A 25,145-nucleotide genomic window follows, 5' to 3' on the forward strand; every position below is an offset into this window, starting at 1 on the left:
CATGAGGTCAAGAGACTGAGACCATCCTGGCCAACATGGTGAAACTGTCTCTACTAAAAATACAAAAATTAGCGGGGCATGGTGGTGCGCACCTGTAGTCCCAGCTACTCGGGAGGCTGAGCGATAGATTATATTGCTGCAGCAGGTAAATTGCTTGAATCCAGGAGCCAGAAGTTGCAGTGAGCCAAGACTGCACCACTGCACTCGACAGAGCAATACTCCAACTCAAAAAAAAAATGCAACATTAATAAGGATGGTGTTTATATAGATAAGCTAGATGGGTTCAGCTTGATGACTTGTAGTCACTGTCTCTTATTTTGGCCAGTCAAGCTACCAACATTTCTATCTAGAGAGTGATGTGGAGTTGTGCTTGTTGAAGCACAGTTCTTGGACTATGCCCATTGGAGTTTCTGGAGATCACTGTCAAAAATGAAAATTTCTGGACTATATCTTGAAGCAATTAAACCAAGGCATAAAAGAACAGAAAGTTGTATATACATATATCATATATATATTTATGTGTTATGTTATTTATATAACTATTATATATTTATAAAGCTAATTGTCATAAATACATAATTATTTTGTTTACTATTTTAAAATATTTTATTAAATATTTATATAATTATTAACTGTATTGATATAAAATTGCTAGAAGTTTTCTAAAAGAGATTTTAAGTGTTAATTCCACAAAAGTATATGGTGACGCATATGTGAAATATGTTGATTTAGCCATCCCACAAGGTACACAAATATCGAAGAATCGTGTCGTACATCATAAATACAACTGATAGTTTTAATAAAAAATAAAATACATAAAATACAAAATATAGACAAATATATACCTATATTATACATATATATAATATGCAAAACAAAAGATATATGTTTAATTCTATGTGATGTAATTATTATGCTGACTGAGGTTTGGGAACTATGGCTTTACATATCCCAATGTGAAAACATTCTGCAGAAAATACAAACTTCAAAATGCTGCAAAAATGAGAATCTTACTTTCTTTTTTTTTTTTTTTTTGTAAAATTACTATATCTTTTTAATCCAACACCTGCTATTACAATAGATACTTCTAAAACATAAGGACACAGAAAAGGTTAAACTAACGAAAAAAAAAATACCAGGCAAACACTAATCAAAGGAAGCCTTATGTAATTATATGACTGTCAGAAATATAAGACTTTAATAAAAAGCATTATTAAAAATAAAAAAGGCTATTACATAAGATTTCAGCTTTAGTTTATCAAGGAAAAGAAACATAACTAATCTTGAAGATTTCTAATAATGTAGTTGCAAAATATGTAAATAAAATGGCAGACGTATAAAGAGAAATGGAAGATTTTACTGTCACAGTGGTGGGAGAGTTTTGTATCTATTTCTGATTTCATATGTGTGTGTGTATATATATATACAGTTTCATTATATTAAACAGAAAAAAATCTAGATGGATACCCCAGTTACCCTGATTTGATCATTACACATTATGTGCCTGTACCAAAACATCACATGTACCCCATAAAAATATACAACTATTATGTACCCATAATAGTTTTTTTATGCAATAAAAAATAATATATAAAAAAAGAGAATCTTACTTTCAAAGAGCAACGTTTGTGAGTGAACCATTTTTAAAAATAAATCAGACATTCACGCTTAATATTTTAGAATTAACTTTGTTCAGTCAGAAAACAATGTTGAACATTTTCACAGAAGTACATGTATTCCAAAAGGAAAGCATGAGTAACTAATGCTTACGTGGAGGGAGAAGCAAAGCAGAGAGTCTAATTAGTTCCAATTAGCCATGCCAGGGGATTACTTTCTAGGTAAGATTACCTTATAATGAGGTGATTAACCTCTTTGGAAAAAGTTCAAACCAAGCTTACCTTCTGTTTAACATGTGCTGTAAAGAAATGGTATAAGCAGGGTCCTCAAAATTGTTCCCTAGGACAATTTCCACCAAGAATCAACTGATTCTATTCCAGAAGAACCAAAAAGCATTTTTATTATATTATTGATAACAGTGAATCCTAACACATCTAGATATTACAAATTAAGTGTTTAAATTTCCTTTCAAATTAACTAAATTATATGGCACTAACTTTATTTATACTAAGAAAATAGCAATTAAACTCTAGTCAATTCCACATTCAGACCTAAATCTACTAACATCATAGATTTATGATGGCAATCTATGAACATCAAATTGGAAGAAAATTCTATCATTGATATTGGTTATGGTCACAGGCTTATTTCAAAAAGTAGACTGTCCATTGTCTAATTAGTTTGAGGATCCCTTCTGTCTCCAGAACACAATTGGATTTTGTTGCAGTTAAAGAGACTGACGTTAACCTAGGTGACAGGCACAAACACAAGCGAACAGAAGCTTCAGTGTTTCCACCATAAAACACTAGATAAATTGAGGACAGGGTTTTTGGAAACAATAGATTTAACTGTTGTCCAAGCTTATCTGCAGTTTCTTTTCTTTAAATTGATAGTTTATTATGGACTAATTAAAATTTTATTAAATAATATCTATGTAAAACATCTGTTACATATATATTGTTGTCAGCTTATAAGGAACAAGAAATAATTTACTTTGTGTTTTAATTTAACATGTTTTCCCCAAAAGTTTGCATGTAGGCATAGAAGCTATAACAATGAGTAGAATTTTTTTTTTCCTAAAAGTGATTTTTTTTTTACTGTTTACTACTCTTCCCTATAAGAAAATACTTAAACTTGGATTACACTCGCGATCTTGTGCACATCTCTGAATTTCTGTTACTTTACAAATCTTGTTTCTCTATTTGTTATCCTGGAAGTATTTGTATGTGTGTGTATATAAAATTTTTGCATAGACCACATACAAATTCATGTAAAGTAATAATACAAACCCTAGGAATGGAAAGGCAAAATCGAGGGGAAAATATTTAAAATATGTGCATGGAAATGATAATAATAAAATGTTAGTGTCTTGCAAACAGAAACTAGAAATAAATACTTCTGTTTTATTTAAATTAGAGAATATATAATCAACCCTTACTTCAGCATATATGTTAGAGCTCAACAGTCACCTTAATTTTTAAGCCCCAGGAAATATTCTTCCCTCTGTACAGTTATAAAGTAGATTTTTTCTCTGGTTTATCTTCTTCTGCAGTACTTAGCATTATCTAAGATCTCTCTGTAACCACAAGTTCCATTTCCTCATTTGCCTTAGATTCTAAAAATCTAGCATTTAGCTGAATGTCCATCACATAAACAGGGCTCCTTAGTAAATGAATAACCAAATCAATAGCAGATAAACAGTATTCTATCCAAGCTTCAGAAACTTTATTATTATTTTTGCTTTATTTGCCACTCCACTGCAGTGGCAACAGTAAAAAATGAACTGGAGAATAAAAAATTGGGTGTAATAGAAGAAGGGAAGTGAGAAGCAAAAATGGAAGAGAGAAAAGTTATTAACTCTCTTCTTTATTCATCCTCTAGTCCTCACTTATTCTACTCCAAAGAGCCATCTTACAAATATGCTTTTGAACAACCTGGATACAAGTAAGTGCTCTGGTTTTATTAATGGTACCAGGAAATGACATAGGAAGCTTCAGGTGAATTGAAGCCCCTTGTGTAAGAACACACACAGTGCTGACTCATTTAACCATTCTCATTTCTACCTGCTCAGATCCAACAAAATATTTAAACCAGTCTCGACATACAAATAAAAAATATACGAATCGAGGAGCATAGTCAACTATTTAAAAAGATTTACATTAGAAATACACACATAGAGGAGCACACGTAATTATAAGAGATTTATATAAATATGGCAAAACGAAAGCTCTTAGTAAATATATATGTATACAAATATATATAAATATATGCATCACAAATACATATATGTATATACATATATAAATCTATATATTAACCTATTTATCTATATACTATATGGTTTATAGGGAAACAATACTCTGGTCATATGGAAAAACTGGCCACACATTTCAAAGATTTCATTTAAATAATATAGCAAACTATTCTAAGTTAGAATGAAAAATGAATATTTTTCTTCTTTAAAAACACATCAGTTAGTTCTAGTACACAGAAACTGAAGACATAAAAGTGCTTTAGGACATGAAACTCTCATGAAGATATAATTCCGTTCAAAAGGTCCTTACACAACACCACTATTTCTAATAAAATTGATTTTATTCAAAACACTAAAAATGACAAATACTTAACTTATAATATCAGTAGTACTATTTACCTAGTTGGCTTATAAAAGGTGGTAACATATATACAAGGTAGAAGTGTGCCTTAAAACATAATAATTTACATTGTTAAATAGAAAAAAGTTCACTATACAATAATGAAGTTGTCTTAAATTAGGCAAAAGTGAGGCCAAATACCTGAGTGATGACACTATGATGGACTTCATTCTTTCTTTACTTTCACTGTTTTTAATAGATGGTGAATGTCAGTAATTTAAAAATCAATCATACTCCTGAAATAAGTGTAATTCCTAAAAGTTTAAAGTGAGAGAAAATGTGAATTCCTACAAATGTGATTCTACAAAGACACATGTTAAAAGCCTTCAGAGGAAAATAAATACAAATTTCTTCTATGTTCTATTTGCTATGTCATGCCTGACTCACAAATATATGTAAGATACACATATAAAAGAATATGTCATGAAATTCACTGGATGCCAATTTTCAATTGGCTTTTATTAAATGTACATTAAACATTCTTACAGAAAATGAAGAAAATTATAAATATGAATACCTTATCAGAATATATCATCATGATGTAAGACAGAATTTGAATTGCTTTGGAACTTCAAAAATTATTCTGTTGAATTCACAGAAACAATTTCTCAATGGTACTTTACATGGTAAGTAAAAATATTTGGCTCTAATATAGCATTTTTCTGTCACTACTGAACTATTTTATTTTAAACTTATTATATTGTAGACCTTTAGTTGTATTTTTTATGTCTAGATAACAAATGGGAATTTTGTGTTCTATTACTCTAGTCTGTGAGTTTTTCTTTGTCTCTATAGCAAAATAGAAAGTTAAAAAATATACAGGTTTGATTTTTCTATTCTTAGAAATGAAAATGTTCCATACATAATGAAGTTTACTTCTATATATACATACATATGCATACATATATGTATAAAGAGAGTGATATTTTATATTTAGTCTTCAGTTCAATACCATCAACAAGTAAATAATAATAGGTTGATAATGGCATACTACTGACATCTATAAAGTTGATAATAAGAAGCACAAACTAATCTATAAGTAATCTTGTATTATTTATTTGTAAGACACAATGCTTAGGGATTTATGCTGAAGAATTTTTTTTTTTTAATTTTGCTTTGCTGGTTCTTTGAGGTTAGGTACATAAAGGCTGAGAAAACTAAAAGATATTAGTACCTGAAAAAAGTTATGTAGAATCAAGACTCACTCTACATATCAGAATTCAATCTTTACTGTGTTTTGTGCACTATAAAAGCATAAACTACAAAAGTAGTAAGATATATAAAAAATATATAGAAGATAAATATACCGTGAAATAATAAATAACTTAAAGGATAAATACCTATTGAGTGCACAGTATGTTTCACAAACTGTGTAGTTACTAAAGCCCAAGAGGGAAAAAAATGGAAAGTAGTACAGATATAAATCACATACTTCTGACCAGGGGGCTGAGAAACTATCTTTGTTTCTTTCCAAAAATTAGAGACCAAATACTTTTAAATAAGCAGAGTAAACTTAAATAGTATTACTGTGATCACTGGCCATGAGTGCTTACTAGCTGATTTCTTTTAGTTTATTCTAGTAAAATGGTTTAAGGTGTTACACATTAAGAATTCGAATTAATTCATTGAAATCATGCTATGACTACAATTTTAAGAAATCTTTCTAAGACTGCCTGATATGGTTTGGTTGCGTCCCCACCAAATCTCATCTTGAATGTCCACATGTTATGGAAGGGACCCAGTGGGAAGTAATTGAATCATGGAGGTAGGTCTTTCCCATGCTCTTCTCACGATAATGAATAAGTCTCATGAGATCTGTTGGTTCTATAAGGGGGAGTTTCCTTGTAAAGGTCTCTCTCTCTTTTCCTGCCACCATCCATGTAAGATGTGACTTGCTCCTCCTTGCCTTCCTCTGTGATTGTGGGGTCTTCTCAGCCATGTGGAACTGTAATTCCAATAAAACTTTCTTTTGTAAATTGCCCAGTCTCTGGTATGTCTGTCAGCAGCATGAAAATGCACAAATACGGTAAACTGGTACTAACAGAATGGAGCACTCCGGAAAAGATACCCAAAAATGTGAGAAAAACTTTGTAAATGGGTAACAGGCAGAGGTTGGAATAGTTTGCAGGGCTCAGAAGAAGACTGGAAAATGTGGGAAAGTTTGGAGCTCTCTAAATACTTGTTGAATGGCTTTGACCAAAAAGCTGATAATGATATTGACAATGAAATCAGAGCTGAGGTGGTCTCAGATACAGATGAGGAACTGGTTAGGAACTGATGCAAAGTGACTTGCTATGTTTTAGCAAAGACACTGGTAGCATTTTGCCCCTGCTCTAGAGACTTGTAGAACTTTGAACTTGAGAGAGATGATTTAGGGTATCTGGTGGAAGAAATTTCTAAGCAGCAAAGCATTCAAGAGGTAACATGGGTGCTGTTAAAGGCATTCAGTTTTATCTGGGAAGTAGAGCTTAAAAGTTTGGAAAATCTGCAGCCTGACAATGGGATAGAAAAGAAATTTCCATTTTCTGATGAGAAATTCAAGCAGGCTGCAGACATTTGCATAAGTAATGAGGAGTTAAATATTAATCCTAAGACGATGGTGAAAATGTCTCCAGGGCAATGTGAGAGACATTTGCAGCAGGACCTCCCATCACAGGGCCAGAAGCCTATGAGGAAAAAATGGTTCTGTGGACTTGGCGCAAGGTCCTTGTGCTGTGTGCAGCCTACTGTGTCCCAGCTGCTCCAGCGTGGTTGAAAGGGGCCAACATAGAGCTCAGGCCATGACTTCAGATGGCACAAGCCTCAAGCCTTGGCAGCTCCCACATGGTTTTGAGCCTGAGAAGGCACAGAAGTCAAGAATTACAGTTTGAGAACCTCTGCCTAGATTTCAAAGGATGCATGGAAATGCCTGGATGCCCAGGAAGAAGTATGCTGCAGGGGCAGGACTCTCATAGAGAGCCTGTTAGGGCAATGAGGAAGGGAAATATGGGGTCAGAGCACCCATGCAGTGTCCCTACTGAGGCACTGCCTAGTGGAACTGTGGGAAGACAACCATCTTCCTGCAGACCCCAGAATGGTAGATCCACCAACAGCTTGCACCATGCACGTGGAAACGCTGTAGACACTCAATGCCAGCCTATGAAAGCAGCCAGGAGGGGGGCTATACATTGCCAAACCATAGCGACGGAGCTGATCAAGGTCATGCAAACCTACCTCTTACATCAGTGTAACACAGATGTGAGACATGGAGTCAAAAGGAGATCATTTTGAGACTTTAAGATTTGACTGCCCCACTGGCTTTCACCTTGCATGGGGCCTGTAGCCCCTTTGTTTTAGCCAATGTTTCCCATTCGGAATGGCTGTATTTACCCAATGTCTGTGCTCCCATTGTATCTAGGAAGCAACTAATTTGCTTTTGATTGTATAGACTCACAGGCAAAAGGGACTTGCCTTGTCTCAGACGAGACTTAGGACTGTGGACTTTTGAGTTAATGCTGAAATGAATTAAGATTTTGGGGGACTGTAGGGTAGGCACAATTGGTTTTGAAATACTAGTACATGAGATTTGGGAGGGGGAATGGGCAGAATGATATGGTTTGGTCATGTCCCCACCCAAATCTCATCTTGAATTCCCATGTGTTATGGGAGGCACCTGAGGTGTAGTAATTGAATCATGGGGGCAGGTCCTTCCCCTGCTGTTCTCATGATTGTGAGTAAGTCCCATGAGACCTGTTGGTTCTATAAGAGGGAGTTTCCCTACACCAGCTCTCTCTCTCTTTTCCTGCCCCCACCCACTTAAGATGTGACTTGGTCCTCCTTGCCTTCCTCCATGATTGTGGGGCCTTCTCAGTCATATGGAACTGTAAATCCAATAAAGCTTTCTTTTGTAAATTACCCAGTCTCAGGTATGTCTTTATCAGCAGTGTGAAAACAGACTAATATACCACCAATACTTTTCCTATAATGGGTTCCATTTTGCATATTACTTGCAAGTTCTTTTCAATGTCACATAGTTTAACACATGGAATTCCACACTGCTTTCCGTGTTTTTCTAAAATCATTAAATACCTTTATAATTGCCATTTTAATTGCTTCTTATTTTGGTGTGGTAATAAATATCATTTTTTCCAAAAAAGGAAGTATTTAAAGTCATCTATCTAGTACCATGAGAAGTATTAAGTATGTGAATTATGAATGTAAATATGTTTGTGAATACTAATTGTCAATTTATATAAATATTTTAAAACTAATATTATACAATAAATAGTTTAGATTCTAGTAGCACATTTTAAAGATTTTTTCTTTCTTGAGTTTAAAGGACTGGAAGATTTCATTCAAATTCATTTTGATGGAAGAATATCTTAAAGTTTAGAAAGTTAAACAGCATGCTTTCTTTTAACAGTTAACTTAGCTTTATATAGAAATTTGGAAGGAGTATGATATAAACCTTTCAACTAGTACTCTCTTAAGCACCGGAAAAAATCATTACCTTTCCCATTTCTTTCAATTTCTGTCGTAAGAAGCATAGAGAACAGAACTATATATTTTGGTAATTAATTTCCTTAAGATAATGTTAGAAACATCATGTTCTTTAAAATATAAATGAATTTCAAGGTGAGCATGCTGGAGGATAATATTAATGGCATGTGATTTATTGTGACAAGAGATCTGATCTCAAATAGCATTATTAGGAGTATTTAAAAAATCCATTTGCAAATTCCTGAAAATATGAAAGTGTGCTACGTCTGAGCCCGTCTCAATGTTGAAATCTGAAATATCTGCCATTGTAAGTAGGAAACTGCTTGTGTACAATATGTCTTCCTCATAGAAATTCATCAGAAGACGTTCACATCCTGAATATATTACACTGTGGTTTAGGGAATTACCTAAATGCTTGGAATTATTAATGTAGACTTAATATGCAGATGTATAGATTGAAACATACATGTCTAATTGACTTGGTAATATATGGAATTCTGTGGCTGACCATTATCTTAAAAAATATTTGGCCAGTAATACATTGAACATCTACTACATACCCAACACTTGAACTCGCAATAGAAATGTGTGACTTTCTGTCATTTTAGAGGGCATTTTCTATGTTATCTCCAGCAAGAGTCCATATAAGCTATTTATAAGCAAGATTTACTCATGATTGAAATTTACAAAGACGTTTTAATAAGGTTAAGTCCACATTTTATAAAAAACATTGCCATTTACAAACATATTGTTGTAAATGGCATCTAATCACATATTGAGCAGTGAGGAATTCGTAAATTAGTAGAGCTATTGATAATAAAAAATTAAATAGATATGTGAATAATAGAAGTCTTTATTATTAAGCAGACTTAAAATTATTCTGCAGAAAGAAATTCATTAGCCTCTGACACATGAGAGAGGATAATAAATATTGGCATTCTTACATATAGGTTGTCAAATTTGATTAGCACATAAATGTATTGATGTACCTCTCTATACACTTAATTGTCTCTGCCACCCTCTCCCTCACCACAATTCTCTCCTTTTTCTGTTGCTATGGCTCTCTTTTTCTCTGTCTTTCCCTCTCTCTTCGGTAAGTATAGGACATTAATGCCTTATCAACTGCAAACAATTTATTTTTTGTATATTTCTTAAAGCCTTTAATGAACTTTTTAATTTTAAACTCTCGAAGAGGTACACTCCATGTGGTATTATCCAAACACAGCTTTTGTTTTTTGCTTGAAACATATTTTAATATATGAATATAAACTTCATGAATGTAACATAAATAATATATACAAATATAAATATAAATGCTTCATAGAATAACATGGGAAAGTATAGGCTACTCTATCTTCGAATATGTTTTGTGCACATTAGTAAGTATATTCATTTCCAGGATATTCCAGGTGTGTAATCAAGTGCTGAAATGTATACAGTGCATGTGATACCACTGTTATGTCAATTTATCTTTATATGTGTATCATGAACTGAAACTAAATCTTGTAAAATAAAAATATCTATTCTAGGTACAAGGAAAACTTACAGGTGCAAAATTTTAATTAGATTACTTGGATTTAATTTTAAAATGCACCTGTAGCAAAATTCAAACAGTACAATAAAAAAAAATTCAGTTGTCACCACATCTACTTTGTTTTCTTCTCCAGAAGCAACCAGAGTTATAAAGTGTGTGAATTATGCTGAAAATATATGTACACATATATATCTATATATGCATTTATTTCATTTTCTTTATAATAAAAGGTATAATTTTTTTCTGAACTATGAGGACAAACGTGGATCATAAGGTCACAATTTATTTGTAGGGTATAAAACCAATCAAGGCAATACTAAACAAGGTACGAGATTGCATTTTTAGTTACTAAAACATCTTTTTTTTTTTTTTTTTTTTTTTTTTTTCTGAGATGGAGTCTTGGCTTGTCAGCCAGGCTCTAGATCTTGGCTCACTGCAACCTCCACCTCCCCGGTTCAAACAATTCTCCTTCCTCAGCTTCCCAAATAGCTGGAATTACAGGTGCCCACCATCACACCGACCAAATTTTTGTATTTTTAGTAGAGACAAAGTTTCTCCACGTTGATTAGACTAGTCTCGAATCCCTGACCTCTTAATCTGCCCACTCTGGCAAACGTGCTGAGATTACAGCCACCACACCCAGCCTACTAAAAACATCTTGATAGGGAAATTTAATAGCAAATTAAATACGACCTCACTAATCATGAAATACTTGCTGTGATGATTTATGTATAAAGTAGTACACTCAGGTCTATCATTTAGAAAACTTAAAAACCATTTTGAAAGAGTTTTAACAGAATTTATTGTGAACCTACATGCGAGAAAATTCTATCAATGTACTCGTGCAAGACAAAATTGAAACAAATCTAAGAATGTCCGGGGGCAGTTATCTAATAAATAGTATGTAACATTTATGGCAAGATGTCAGCCAAATGCAAAGTCAACAAAGCCCCTGGCTTTGAATATTAATAGACAAAGCCACTTAAATATCTATACAGAAATGTTAGTTACGGTTTTGTAACTTTGCGAGCTGAATACAGTGGAAATGAGTAAAACTGAAGCAAAAGATAATTCACTTCTGCCCTACTTTTATAGGGGAGTGAGGTAAAGAGAGCTGTATTTCCTTCTAGAAATTGGGAAGATACAGAACCAAGGCTTTCCCTATTTCCCTGAGTAACTGCGAAGGTCAATGTCTACATTTTTGAAGGGAAAAAATGCTTGCCTATTGCTCTTATGAGGAAAGTAATTTTGTTAGTCAAGGCTTTCCTCCTTGAAGAAATGTCTCTAAGAAATATTACACTCACATTGCTATTACTATAGTTTCTATTGCATTTAGTTGAGGCCAATTTAAGGCTGATAGTTCAAAGATATATAATCCCTATGTAATACACACTTAGCATTATCAAATCAGAACTCTTTGCTTTTCCTTGGGATTAATGTTGATTGCTGTTCATATAAGTCATGAAAACTTCCAGTGTCTCTTAAAACTATAAATTCCATCTTTTACTTGAAATTTTTCTTATATAGCACATGAGAATGAAACAGATGACGCACTGCATTTCCCATTATAGTTGAATCACAACCCAGGAAAAATTTAATTCATTTATCCTATCATCTTAATATTTACACACATACACATACACATACATGAGCACACAAAGCCTCATTAAGACACTATATTATAAAATGTTCTATACCATCTAGTGATCTTTTTATGGCAAAATTCAGCAACCATATCTATAATTTCATCTCCTGTTACCTTACCTACTGTTGAATTTCTCTGGGTGTTTTTCTCTCATGATGTGGAATCTGTGTGCAATGGAGGCATCCTAAGGGGAGAAAAAAGAAAACAAAAACAGGACAGTTTATGATCCTATTATCTTATGGTAATATAGACTAAAATTTAAAAATTACATTTTAAAATGAACTTTACAATATTATTTTCAAGATGATTATGGGAAATCAGGCAAAAATGTATGATCCATAATAAATTATTACAAAAGTGATTTATATAATAATTTCACAGTTGGTTATGTGTTACACTTACATCTAAGATGGTTATTGTTATTACTATTTAATTTATATATATCCTATAATGACTGGCTTTGGCCTCATGTTCAATATATGTTAAAGATAGCACATATGAATGTAAATGTCAAGTAGTAATGGAAAATATTGTTAAACAAGAGTTAGGAGGAGAAATGATCATTACAGAAGCTTCTAATTATTTGAGGTTAATTATGGTTAAAAAGATAGTGTGAGGGTGCATGTCTAGTAAAGATAAGTGCAATACTTCAGATTTTGCTTAGGGTGTCTTGATGTGTAATTAATAAACGTTTCTACCACAAGTAACTTTCTGGCACATCTCGTAGTAATAGAAAAAAACAGCAAAGAGAAACATTTAGTTTGGGGAAATTGATGACACAAATAATTTGTCTTTGAGACCCCAAGCGCATGAGTTCTGATCCTAATGGATGTTTCTTACTTTTAGCAAATACAGAATTTTTCCATGAGACAGAAATCATACTCAATGTGTGAGACTGGTGAAATACTGTTATCCAAGCTTTTCAAGCACAGACGGTTCCAACTGACTCTAAACAATTATCTCTGTTATTCCAAGTGTGGAGATATTTTCCCATTCTTCATCCACACATGATTAATCACTCAAATGAGAAACTAATATATTTACCAGTCATCTCAATAGAAAAGGGCTATTGTTGACATTCACTGTTAATTTTGTTTCATAGTGGAGAGAAAAGAAAAAGAAAACCAAATGTAAGAAAATAAAGAAGTTGTGTATTTCAGAGAATCTTGAAAACACTAATCAAGGATTAAAAGTCTAATGAATGGAATGAAAGGCTAATGTGCTTACTCATGCATAACAAAGCATGAGGCACAAAAAGAGAGGGACCAATGCCCACTGCAGATGGCAGAGAGTTGCAGGATAGAGCTAACTGTCATTTTTGGGGGGATAAACATTTGACACCACAATATACGTCAAGTAACAGAATTAAACCATGAACAAAAATCACTCAGACACGTACGTAAAGACATATAGAAACAATGCTTATAATAAAGGTTACAAAAATTCCCCTCTATGGTTTAATATTTAAGATGTTGTTTTGCTATATAAACAAGGCCAAATTCTTGGTTTGCCAGGAAGTACAAATATCAAGATGGTTCACTTTTATTGTTCCAATGATAACACTCAAATCTAGTCACAAAGTTCCTTGTTATAAATTTAATTCTATTAAGTCATAAATATATTATACTTTAGAATATGAAGTTGTCTTATTGTGGTATGAGATTACAGGAAAAACATCTGAACTGGGCTATTTATATGTGGCATAATCATCCATTCATTTTAAAAAGCATTTATTTTTACTTTATCCATAATCTGGTACAAAATCAATTTGGAAAACCTTCCAATTAAATGCATACATTTAGCAGCCTAGTTAAACAAAAGCAAAGGAATATGAATCAAACACTAAGAATGAATGATCAATATTGCTTCCCATAGGGAGAATATCATTGAATTTACTTCTGCTTGAATTATTTGTTTCTGCTAAGTTGGGGAGACTGAGACTTTTAAAAATAGATTGTGTACTACAATTTTCTTTACAAGTGTATATTTTTGTAATAACAAATCTCTCCCTTTTCAAAGCAACATAAACAGAACAGAGAAAGGGAGAAAAGAGAGGAGGGAGAAGAAGAGAGGGGAAATATATCAAAAGACTATTTAAGTAGACCAGACTATAATTGAGTAAACTCCTAGAAACACAGGACTGCACAAAATTAAAACTAATATTAGCTTATCTATCTTCAAGCTACTTGGGCAATGCAACATTTGGTTAAAAGGGGGAAAAATAAAAATTAGTGTCAAACACTAGCAGGTTTTTCCTTGTGTTGAATAGGTTCCACCATCAAAAGAGAGCTGGCATTGCTGACTACAGGATTGATAAGGAACAATGACAGCAGGTGTTCATTTGGATGAGAATCCAGACCCAATTCACATGGGACCCCGTCCCTTTGGCATAACCCCAAGGGGCTTGAGAGAGTACTGCCAAAATCTGCAACGTTATCCAGCAGTCATTTTTCAAGGGACACTAAAGGTTCTCTAAAGACAGACCAAATAAGAAACAGCTAAAATGGCATTTTAAAATAAATTTTACCATTTCTGTGGAGACGCATTATAGTTTTTAGACAACAGAAATAAATCAGCATTACTTCCGCTCCCTAGAATGTGGAAAGTCTGACTTCAGACTTTCCACTTCCATGCCTTGTGACTTTAAACAAATTATTTATTTATTGAGAATCACAGCTTCCTAATCTTTAAAAGAGGATACTGATATCCCTTCAAAGTATCTTGGTGGAGATTTAATGAGATCATTCTGTATAGCAATTGGAACAATATTTTGTATAGTGCAGGTTTTCATACATTTTATACGTAAACCAGAATTTTCTTCAAGTTAAAAGTTAAACATTGTTAAATGGTATATTTTTGAAAAATGTTTTTACAGACTCAAGTTGCTTTTTATTATTTCCTTAACCTATATAGGTCAATGGCTATATAGCTTTATTTTTAATTAATTAAAAATCATATCTAAGAAGTAAAAATAAATCAATTTTATTAAAGTAAAACAAATTTAAACCTCATGTGTTATTCAAACATCCAAAAAATAATTAGCAACTTTTCTTGCTACATTTACATATGTATCAGTATATACAAATATATGTGTATCAAAGAATCAGCTTATTAGCCATATCTGTCTCCAATACTTTATCACTAGTATTTTTCTGAAATGTATTTTTCATCAGTATTATCTTTTATTCTATTTAAAGACTCTTTCTTTCACAAACAGTTTCTAAAACTTGTCAAATAAACTGTTCTTATTCTTGATGATATAACCATTGTACCACAAACCTTCTCAATTTTATTCCATTTCGGAACAGAATATAAACTTAGCCAATTAGAAATGAATGTCATCAAAAGAGTTATTCCAAAATCTAATTGTAGAATTTAAAATGATCTTGCATACTACATGGATTTTTTTGTTGAAATAATTTAATTCTTCCTTGTTTTTGGAGGGACAAATTCCAATCTCTCCCTGTGTGCAAACTTTTCTTTATCTCAAAAATTATAATTTGCTAAAAATTTTCAAAAACTGAAGTTTTGCTCTATTTGTTATTTTATTAAAACTTTCCAGTAATTTTTTGAAGTGTTATTACAAGAAAATTGCCAATTTTAAGTGAACATTTCAATGAATTTTGTCAAAGGTATACAATAACTACAGTCTTTTCCTATGCTTTCATCTTTTCATATATCTTCTTGTATGGACTACACATTGAAGTCTGTGTCCATTTATCTCTGCATATTAAATTGACTGGGTTCAAGATCCAGCTCTAAATTTTAGTAAATATTTTGTCTTGAAAAGTTTGCTTAGATTTTCATTATTGCCACTTTCCTATCTTAAGAATAATTTTAATATCTGTCTTTTTTTGAAGATCTGATGTTCTAGTACCTAGATGATAGCTATAACTGTGCCTGGCATATAGAAAGCAAGAAAATAACTGTTAATTGTTGCTATTACTGAAATACATTCATGATTTTGAGATTCATAAACTTCTTCATTTGGTTTACTGATATGGTTAACTAAACAAATTCCGTAATCTTGAAGACGAAGTACCTGGGGAAAGTTATGCTTGGTATTCGGAATTTTGTGAGTTATGCATGCATATATGATAAATTATCTAACAAACTCAAAAAACCCAATATATACTTAAACTTCACATAAAGATTTCTACACTAGTACATATGAATATTGACTCAAGGAAAGATAAATTAACAATGTGAGATAGAGCTAATTATAATTGCAGTTACATTAAAAACACTTCACTTGGTAACACTACAAAGAACAGGTTAGTTCAGGTTATAGTTCTCACCTATCAACTACTGAAATTTGGGTTTTCAAAGCTTTGTTATATTGAGCTTTTACATAAGATGTTATGTTTCTTGACAAAAACAAGCAATGGGGAAAGGACTCCCTGTTTAATAAATGGTGTTGGGAAAACTGGCTAGCCATGTGCAGAAAGCAGAAACAGGACCCCTTCCTGACACCTTACACCAAAATTAACTCCAGATGGATTAAAGACTTAAACATCAGACCTAATACCATAAAAACCTTAGAAGAAAATCTAGGCAAAACCATTCAGGACATAGGTGTAGGCAAGGACTTCATGACCAAAACGCCAAAAGCAATGGCAACAAAAGCCAAAATAGACAAATGGGACCTAATCAAACTCCACAGCTTCTGCACGGCAAAAGAAACAGTCAGTAGAGTGAATCGGCAACCAACAGAATGGGAAAAAATTTTTGCAGTCTACCCATCTGACAAGGGGCTGATATCCAGAATTTACAAAGAACTAAATCAGATCTACAAGAAAAAAACAAACAAGCCCATTCAAAAATGGGCAAAGGATATGAACAGATACTTTACAAAAGAAGACATACAGGAGGCCAACAAACATATGAAAAAATGCTCATCATCACTGGTCATCAGAGAAATGCAAATCAAAACCACATTGAGATACCATCTCACACCAGTTAGAATGGCGATCATTAAAAAATCGGGAAACAACAGATGCTGGAGAGGATGTGGAGAAATAGGAACACTTTTACACTGTTGGTGGGAATGTAAATTAATTCAACCATTGTGGAAGACAGTGTGGCGATTCCTCAAGGACCTAAAAATAGAAATCCCATTTGACCCAGCAATCCCATTACTGGGTATATATCCAAAGGATTATAAATCATTCTACTACAAGGACACGTGCACACGAATGTTCATTGCAGCACTGTTTACAATAGCAAAGACCTGGAACCAACCCAAATGCCCAACGATGATAGACTGGATAGGGAAAATGTGGTACATATACACCATGGAATATTATGCAGCCATCAAAAACGATGAGTTCACGTCCTTTATAGGGACATGGATGAACCTGGAAACCATCATTCTCAGCAAACTGACACAAGAGCAGAAAATCAAACACCGTATATTCTCGCTCATAGGCGGGTGTTGAACAATGAGAACACATGGACACAGGGAGGGGAGCACTACACACTGGGGTCTGTTGGGGGGAAATGGGGGAGGGGCGGGGGGTGGGGAGGTGGGAAGAGATAGCATGGGGAGAAATGACAGATACAGGTGAGGGGACGGAAGGCAGCAAAGCACACTGCCATGTGTGTACCTATGCAACAATCTTGCATGTTCATCACATGTACCCCAAAACCTAAAATGCAATAAAAAAAAAAAAGAAAAAAAAAAAAAAAAAAAAAAGATGTTATGTTTCTGTATTTCCTATCTGGAATAAAACAATGTTTTATCTCCTGACAATCTTTACTTGAATGCACTATTGATATAAGGCATGATGTTTACCTGTTAATATTTTTTAAGAAAATTACAATAATGCCGCAAGTGGGATTATTTCATAGGCAGATTGTATCAGATACTGATATCTGAAGCACTGGGATGATAAATAGAGCCAGAAGGTTTTCTTCTTTATGCTGCAGAATAGTTAATAATGCAAGGGAATTATTTGTTCTTTAATCATCTGTGAAATGTTGGCCTGGTATTTTTTTGGAGAAATTCACAGCTTGGTTTTCTTAATTTCTCCTAGTTTTTCTATCTCTTCATAAATTAATAATAATTTATTACATCATCTGTAGTGGGCTCAATGATACCCCCTAAAAAGATATAAGGTCCTAATAGCTGGAACCTGGTAATTTTTTTTTTTTTTTAAAGACGTAACCATGTCCATGATTGATATTGATTGGAACCAGGGACTCCTCTCTACATTGCACTTTCTTTTTGCAGGAATAGGAATGTGTACAACTGTCATACTTACGCATTTTTTTGCCACTGTATTTTGAAAGCACATAACTTGTTTTTTATTTTCACAGGTCCACAAAGGGAGAGATATTTTTTACCCGAAGATGGATCATACAAAGTGTCACTTATATCTGAGTTAGATTATTTATATCGTGAGATTTGGGGCTTGGAACTGAAGATACTTAGATTAGATTTTCTACTTAAGTTGATGATATAGAGGGCTGAGACATATGCAGATATGAAAACGAGGTAAACATGAACAGACATGAATCTTTGGGGGCCAGAGGACAGTTAGTAGTGGGAAGACTGTGATCCCTAAACATATCAGGTCCTAATCCCTAGAACCTTGCTATGTTCCCTTAGATGGTAAAGGTTTTTGAAAATATGATTAATAATTTTGTGATGAAAAGATTATCCAGGCGGCACCTAACTCCCTTCACAATTTCCTTATGAGAGAGAGATAGAGATTAGACAGGAGGAGACACCGTGACTACAAAGGGGACGCTGGTGTGGTGCAGCTACACCTGAAAGAATGCTGACAGCCACCAGAACCAGCAAGTGGCAAGAAATGTTTTCTTCTCCATTGCCTCTGGAAAAAGCATAAACCTGGGAGCACCTTGATTTTAGTCCTGGGATAGTAAATTTGGATTTATCATCTCCTGAACTATAAGACAATACATTTCTGTTGTTATAAGCCAAGAAGCATGTGGTAGTTTGTTACAGCAGGCATGGGAAACTTACATTTCATCTGTTCATGCAGTGTTTTAGTTTTCTTTTTTTGAGAAAAACATGATTTTATAATATTTAATTCTTTTCCAAATCCACAGTTATTTTTATTTTCTCAGTTTGAATTTGCATGATTGTTTGTATTTAACATGCAGTTTAGAATCCATAACTTAGCAAAAATGCATATGAGCACATTAGAACAGGCATGGCAAAGTCTATACATATGTCATCTCCACAAAGCCAACATACAACAATCAAACAGCAAAACTCTAGATGTAAAAATTGTTGTTTTGGAAAGACAGACTTACTATAATGCCACGATATAGTATGGATATTTTCCCCTTTAAATATCATGTTTAATTGTGGTTTCCAATGTTGGAGGCGAGGGCTCGTGGGAGATAACTCGATCATTGGGCAGATTTCTTATGAGGGCTTCAGCACCGCCTCCTTATTGCTGCTCTTGCCCCAGTGGGTGTGTTCTCGTGAGATCTGGCTTCCCAAAATGTGTGACATCTCCCCCCACCTCTTGCTCCTGCTATTGCCGTGTGAGGTGCCTGTTGCCCCTTTGCCTTCTGCCATGATTGCAAGGTTCCTCAGACCTCAACAGAAGCTTATGCTGGCAATATGCTTCCTGTACAGCCTGCAGAACTGTGAGCCAATTGAATCTCTTTTCTTATAGATTACCCAGTCTCAGGTATTTCTTTATAGCAAAGCAAGAGTGGCCTAACACACCTGAGATAGCACTGCTGAGTATCTATTTAAGAGTGTGTGTTAGGTCTTTAGAAATATTAACAGATCAAGAATAAAACAATAAAAATCTCATGCATCATAAAGAAAAAGAAAGACTATCATTATTTATAAATCATACAATGTTCTATATAGAAGATTTAAAGAAATAAACTGAAACCCACATAAACCGAGAGAAGAGTATGAAGTTTTCAAGATACAGGAATTGTAGGTAACAATTAGTGGAACTGACAACATTAAAACAAAGTAACAGAAAATAATACCATTTACAATGGCCAAAGTAATCATAAACACATAGGGAAAAAAATCTGCCAGTTTGAGTCTATGGGGAAAAATGATAATTACTGAAAGATACAGAGACACACACACCCACACACAAAATCAGTGGAGATGCTCACCATCCTGAGTTACAAAGATTTAGAGAGTTGATGTTACAGTATCTGTGGAATGATACAATCTCTTCTAAATGTGAGCGTCGGTGGGAGCACCTGGACTTTTCTCTGTTAGATTGTGTTTTCTGTCTTCTAGAACTAATGCTCATGAGGTCTAGGGGTGTGTGTGTGTGCGGGGCGGGGGGAGGTATGTGTGTGTGCAATCCCACAGGAACTCAGACACATTAGGTTGCACACCTGCAACTTCGCCTGCTGTGAATACTTCAGATGGAACAAAATTTGGATTTTTGTTACTTAGTTTTGGATTACACTGTTGGAACAACTAGGGCATTTTTCTAGAATGAAAGAACTTGGAGACTTGGAGAAGCACATGACTGAGAACAAGTTAATGGGATTTAGAATAAAGCAAATCCCTAGAGTAGGATATAGGATTTGCTGAATGGTGCATGCAAATTGAAAAGCAGAGTTTAAATAGGAACACCTGTCCAGGCACAGTGGCTCATGCCTGTAATCCCAGCACATTGGAAGGCTAAGGCAGGCAGATCGCCTGAGGTCAGGAGTTCGAGACCAGTTTGGCCAACATGGTGAAACCACGTCTCTACTAAAAATACAAAAAAAATGAGCCAGGCATGGTGGCAGGTGCCTGTAATCCCAGCTACTTGGGACTCTAAGGCAGGGGAATCACTTGAACGCAGGAGGTCGACATTGCACTCTGGCCTGGGCAACAAGAATGAAACTCTACCTCAACAACAACAAAAAATAGGGACACCTTTGTATAAAGGAGGCTGTACCTGGGAGCAGGTTCCAAGTGAATGACTTAATTTCTTGGGTAGTTGATATTGGATGATGGCAAAATTTATAATTCAATTATTAATCTCAAACTTTATAATTTACTTCAGTCTTTTAAAAAAAGAATTATTCCATGAAGGTGGACATAGTCATACCACCCAGCGTTGCAGAGGGCAGTGAGACCTACGTTATGTGTGAGATTAGGCCTGCCTTACTTGGGCATTTTCCCATTCAGGAAGGACAATGTCGTAGTAGCTATACACTGGGAGAAGAGGCGGCATCATTATTCCACCAAAACCAGATGGTATCCTCTAATCTGAAAAGTGCAGTATTGTAATTGGAGGAAAGTTTACTTTTTTTTAAATGACTACCAAAAAGTCTGTGGGAAACCACATAGAATCACGCAGAACACTGGGGTAAGTAAACCACTCTTACGTCCAAAAGGACAAGGTGAGGAGCTAGTTATGAGACCCAGAAAGAAAGAGTTATATAGAGAAAATGGACATCCAGTCCCAGGTGACTTTTTCGCAGAGGTATCCAGGAACATGAGAACCCAAACCCTGCTTTCCTTTCTCTCACCTACTGCAGCAATCTCAACTGGCCAACTCCACCAGAAGAAAGAGGGCAAGATAACTTTGCCATCTTCTATACAGGACACTTGCTGGGGAGACAGCAGAATGAACAAGGCAGAGAGAATATCTAGAGAGGCAAACAGAAGCACCCAGAACACCGAGACCACATCCTTGAAATTCAAAGCTTATGGTAGAATGGAGAGCTAGCTACGTAGCACAGAAGTCTAAAAAGCACCAGTACCAAATCTGTTGTAAAGAATTGACAATTATTAAGGTGACCAATGGAGTATTAATATAAATTGTTTTATATTTTCCACTATACATTATGCATTAAACATTTACATTTAATCTTTAATAAAGTATTTCGTATCTATAGATTTAAGTGAAGTAAAAGATTAATTAACTCTTTATTCTTATTAAAACTGATACATAGCATCACCTTTAACCTTTTCATAATGGCAAGAGTCATCTTGTTAAGTAACACACGTCATGGGCTGTGGTAAGCAGTGTGTGTAGGGCTATTCACTTTCCATGCAGTGACTCCAGACTGCTAAATGGTAGCTATGCTTTCTAATCTTTTCAGGATTTTAAACTTATTTCCTCTTCCATCATACTGGACTGTTTAACATTCATATCTTCCTGCAAACATATCTTCCTGCAAACAAGATGCCTGTCTCTAGCAGTTCCCTCCTAGTTACTTGATTTTAATTTTCATGCAGTGAAAAGAAATGAAATCTTAGAATTTTAAATTTAGAATTGACCTGAAATAATGCTCATAGGTTAGACTAGTAAAGTGGTTTTAAAAAAGCCAAGATGGATCTAGAATAGGACCAACATCATAAAAGGAGCTAGATTAAAACTCTATGGGCTTCTGTCATAAGGGAATTTTAGTAATTTTGTACATGAACTTTGAGTTATCATTGTAACTGCGTCTAAATATTTAATTATGCTTGCTGTCTAGATTTCCATTTTACTCCAAAAAGCCAGAGTTCTTAGGAAAATTCCTTTTTTTTGAGACAGAATCTCTCTCTGTCACCAAGTCTTGGAGCACTGTGGTACCACTGTAGCTCACTGCAGCCTTGAACTCCTGGGCTCAAGTGATTTTCTTGCCTTGGCCACTCAGGTCAGCTGGGACTACAGGCTTATGCCACCATGCCTAACTTTTTTTTTCTTTAGAGGTGAGATAAGAGGTCAAGCTATGTCGTCCAGGCTACCAGGCTAATCTCAAACTCCTGACCTCAAGCAATTCTGCTGCAGCCTCCCAAAGTGTTGGAATTACAGGTGTCAGCCAATGTGCCTGTGAAAAATTACCTTTGACAAATCAATTATTATTGTAAATAAAAAATATTTCTCATCTTCAATAAATAAAAACTTATTAAAATTGTAACAGAATATGGTAGGATTGAAAGCAAATGTACAAATGATTACTTTGAGTTTCAATTAAAACCAAAACCCGTGACTACAGCTGGGGAATCAGATGAGATTTTAATTAAGTTTTAATAATTTTATTGAGAATTTCTCTACGTTACAAATACTTCATATAGAAGAGATCATGAAACTTGGCACACTAATTCAGAATATGAAAAAAGTTGACCTCAGAGAATCTAGAGACAATTTCCAAGAAGAGGTTATAAATGATGAATCCCACTCTTGTTCTTCTCTGCATACAATATGTAGCATTAGCAATGCCAGTACACTACTGCAATGGTCTTTTCACATAATTAACTGTAAACTTCAGAAACAAACTTGTAGAAGGAATAAACTTATTAAACACTTAGTGTAACTACAAATGTATTATTTCTACGATTAAAATGCTCCCTGAAATACAAAATTTCTTCTACCAACCAAATTCCTGACTCATTTTTAATAGATTAAAGAGATGGAATTTCTCTCTTGGAATTTATTTTAATAAAAAATCTCTACATTCAGGCCAGGCTTAATGGTTCATGCTTGTAGTCCCAGCACTTTGGGAGGCTGAGGCGGGTGGATCACCTGAGGTCAGGAGTTTGAGACCAGTCTGGCCAAGATGGCAAAAACCCATCTCTACTAAAAAAATAAAAATAAAATAACAGCCAGGTGTGGTGGCACGTGCCTGTAGTCCCAGCTACTCTGGAGGCTGAGGCAGGAGAATCACTTGGACTCAGGGGGCAGAGGTTGTAGTGAGCCAAGATTACACCACTGCACCCTAACCTCGGCAACAGAGCAAGACTCCATCACCAAAAAAAAAAAAAAACAAAAACAAAAGCCTCTACATTTAGAGGTCTAGAAATCTAAAATGAAGAAAGTTATACAGAGCATACAATCAGCAAGTGAATTAATAGTGTAATCCAACATGTCACAGAAGAAACAAATCAACTGTGTCTTAACACAGAATCAATCTACTTTCCTAAGTGTCACCTGATGAGAAAATAGTTAACAAAAATCTTTACTAAGATGATCACAGGCCTAGAATATTTCACAAGCTCTACCTATATCTATTGAATTATGTAAGGTTCCAATGTTTTTCTCAAATTTCTGGTCTCCCTCTAACAGAATCCTTACCTCATAGTTTTCATTCCTCTTTCCCAATTAGAAACAATGTCAGATATATAAACTTACATAGCTAATATATTTACTATAATCACTTGCTTGAGATTTTGAATTCAGAAAAATCAGTTCAATAGATCTATATAAAATATATTTTAAGCTATTCTTTTTATAATAAATTAGATACTTACTTCTGTTTTGGTTTTTGGAAACCCTAAGTGTTCTTGCTGATACACATTATTTTCAATAATCAAGATACCTTTTCCAGTTAATGAACAATGGATGTATCCATCAATTACATTTATGTCTCAGGTTGACTGGTTATTACAGTATTCATTCAATCTGATAAAACCTGCAAATGTGTTCAGTGCTTTGATATAATTTCAGCAAATCTGCAGAGAAAGACTTATTGTCCATAAAAACCCAAGGGTTAAAAATGTGACAGCATAATACTGAGTTTTGCAAAATAAACCCAAGTCAAAACTTGGATTTATGTGCATTCATGTGCATTCTCAATCATTAAACTCAAGTGGGCAAAGACCAAAGCGGTCTCAGTGGTCACCAGTAACTTGGGATGAGATGGGAGAGTAAGAGCTAGGGATACAGGCAGCAGTGGAGCCTGATGTGGACACAAAGGAGGAGGGGAAACGAGATAGAAGAAAAATCATGTTTACTATTTACAAGTAGGAATGAGAATAGATCTCAAAGGTAAGGGAGGAAATAAGCCTGCAATTGAGGCTAAGGATTCCTTTGAGAATTATACTGGGGCAGAGAGAGGGGAGCTGGATAGTGTGACACAACCAGAACTAGAAATAATATAACTTTCATGGCAAAAGTCTGAAAGTATGGCTCTTAATAACATTCATTAACCCAAGAATGACAATAGCATCAATGCTGCACCAAGAGTAGAGTGCAAAGTGCAATTATGTAGTTTTTAATCTATGAGGTAAATGTTTTTTTAGAGAAAAAAAAACTGAGACTTATTTTGGTTTACATAATTCAGCAAAAATTATCAAGTTAAAGTAGCCAAACTTAATCCAGAATATATGCATCTATATGTTAACAGCACATAGTTACATAGTCCACTATCTCAAAAGGCTTTAGCTTATGAATTCCAAAAAGAGTCAAGCTTTATTTTGAGAATGATTTCCAAAATACGGTATTATTCTTTATACCCGAAAGATAATTATAATTTGGTTAGTTTCAATTAGATATCT

General features: G+C 34.3%; 1 protein-coding gene across 14 annotated transcripts in view; it reads right to left on the reverse strand.

Annotated features, from left to right (window-relative positions):
- DGKB (diacylglycerol kinase beta) overlaps positions 1-25,145 on the reverse strand; it is an 814,277-nt gene that overhangs the window by 308,761 nt on the left and 480,371 nt on the right. For all 14 annotated transcript variants that reach the window (XM_074379543.1, XM_074379541.1, XM_074379540.1 and 11 more), the window contains one exon: positions 12,049-12,113. In XM_074379543.1, the coding sequence (XP_074235644.1) occupies positions 12,049-12,113 (65 nt within the window). The remainder of the gene's footprint in view (positions 1-12,048; positions 12,114-25,145) is intronic.

The sequence above is a fragment of the Saimiri boliviensis genome, chromosome 10, assembly GCF_048565385.1.
Source record: "Saimiri boliviensis isolate mSaiBol1 chromosome 10, mSaiBol1.pri, whole genome shotgun sequence".
NCBI classification, from domain to species: Eukaryota; Metazoa; Chordata; class Mammalia; order Primates; family Cebidae; genus Saimiri; species Saimiri boliviensis.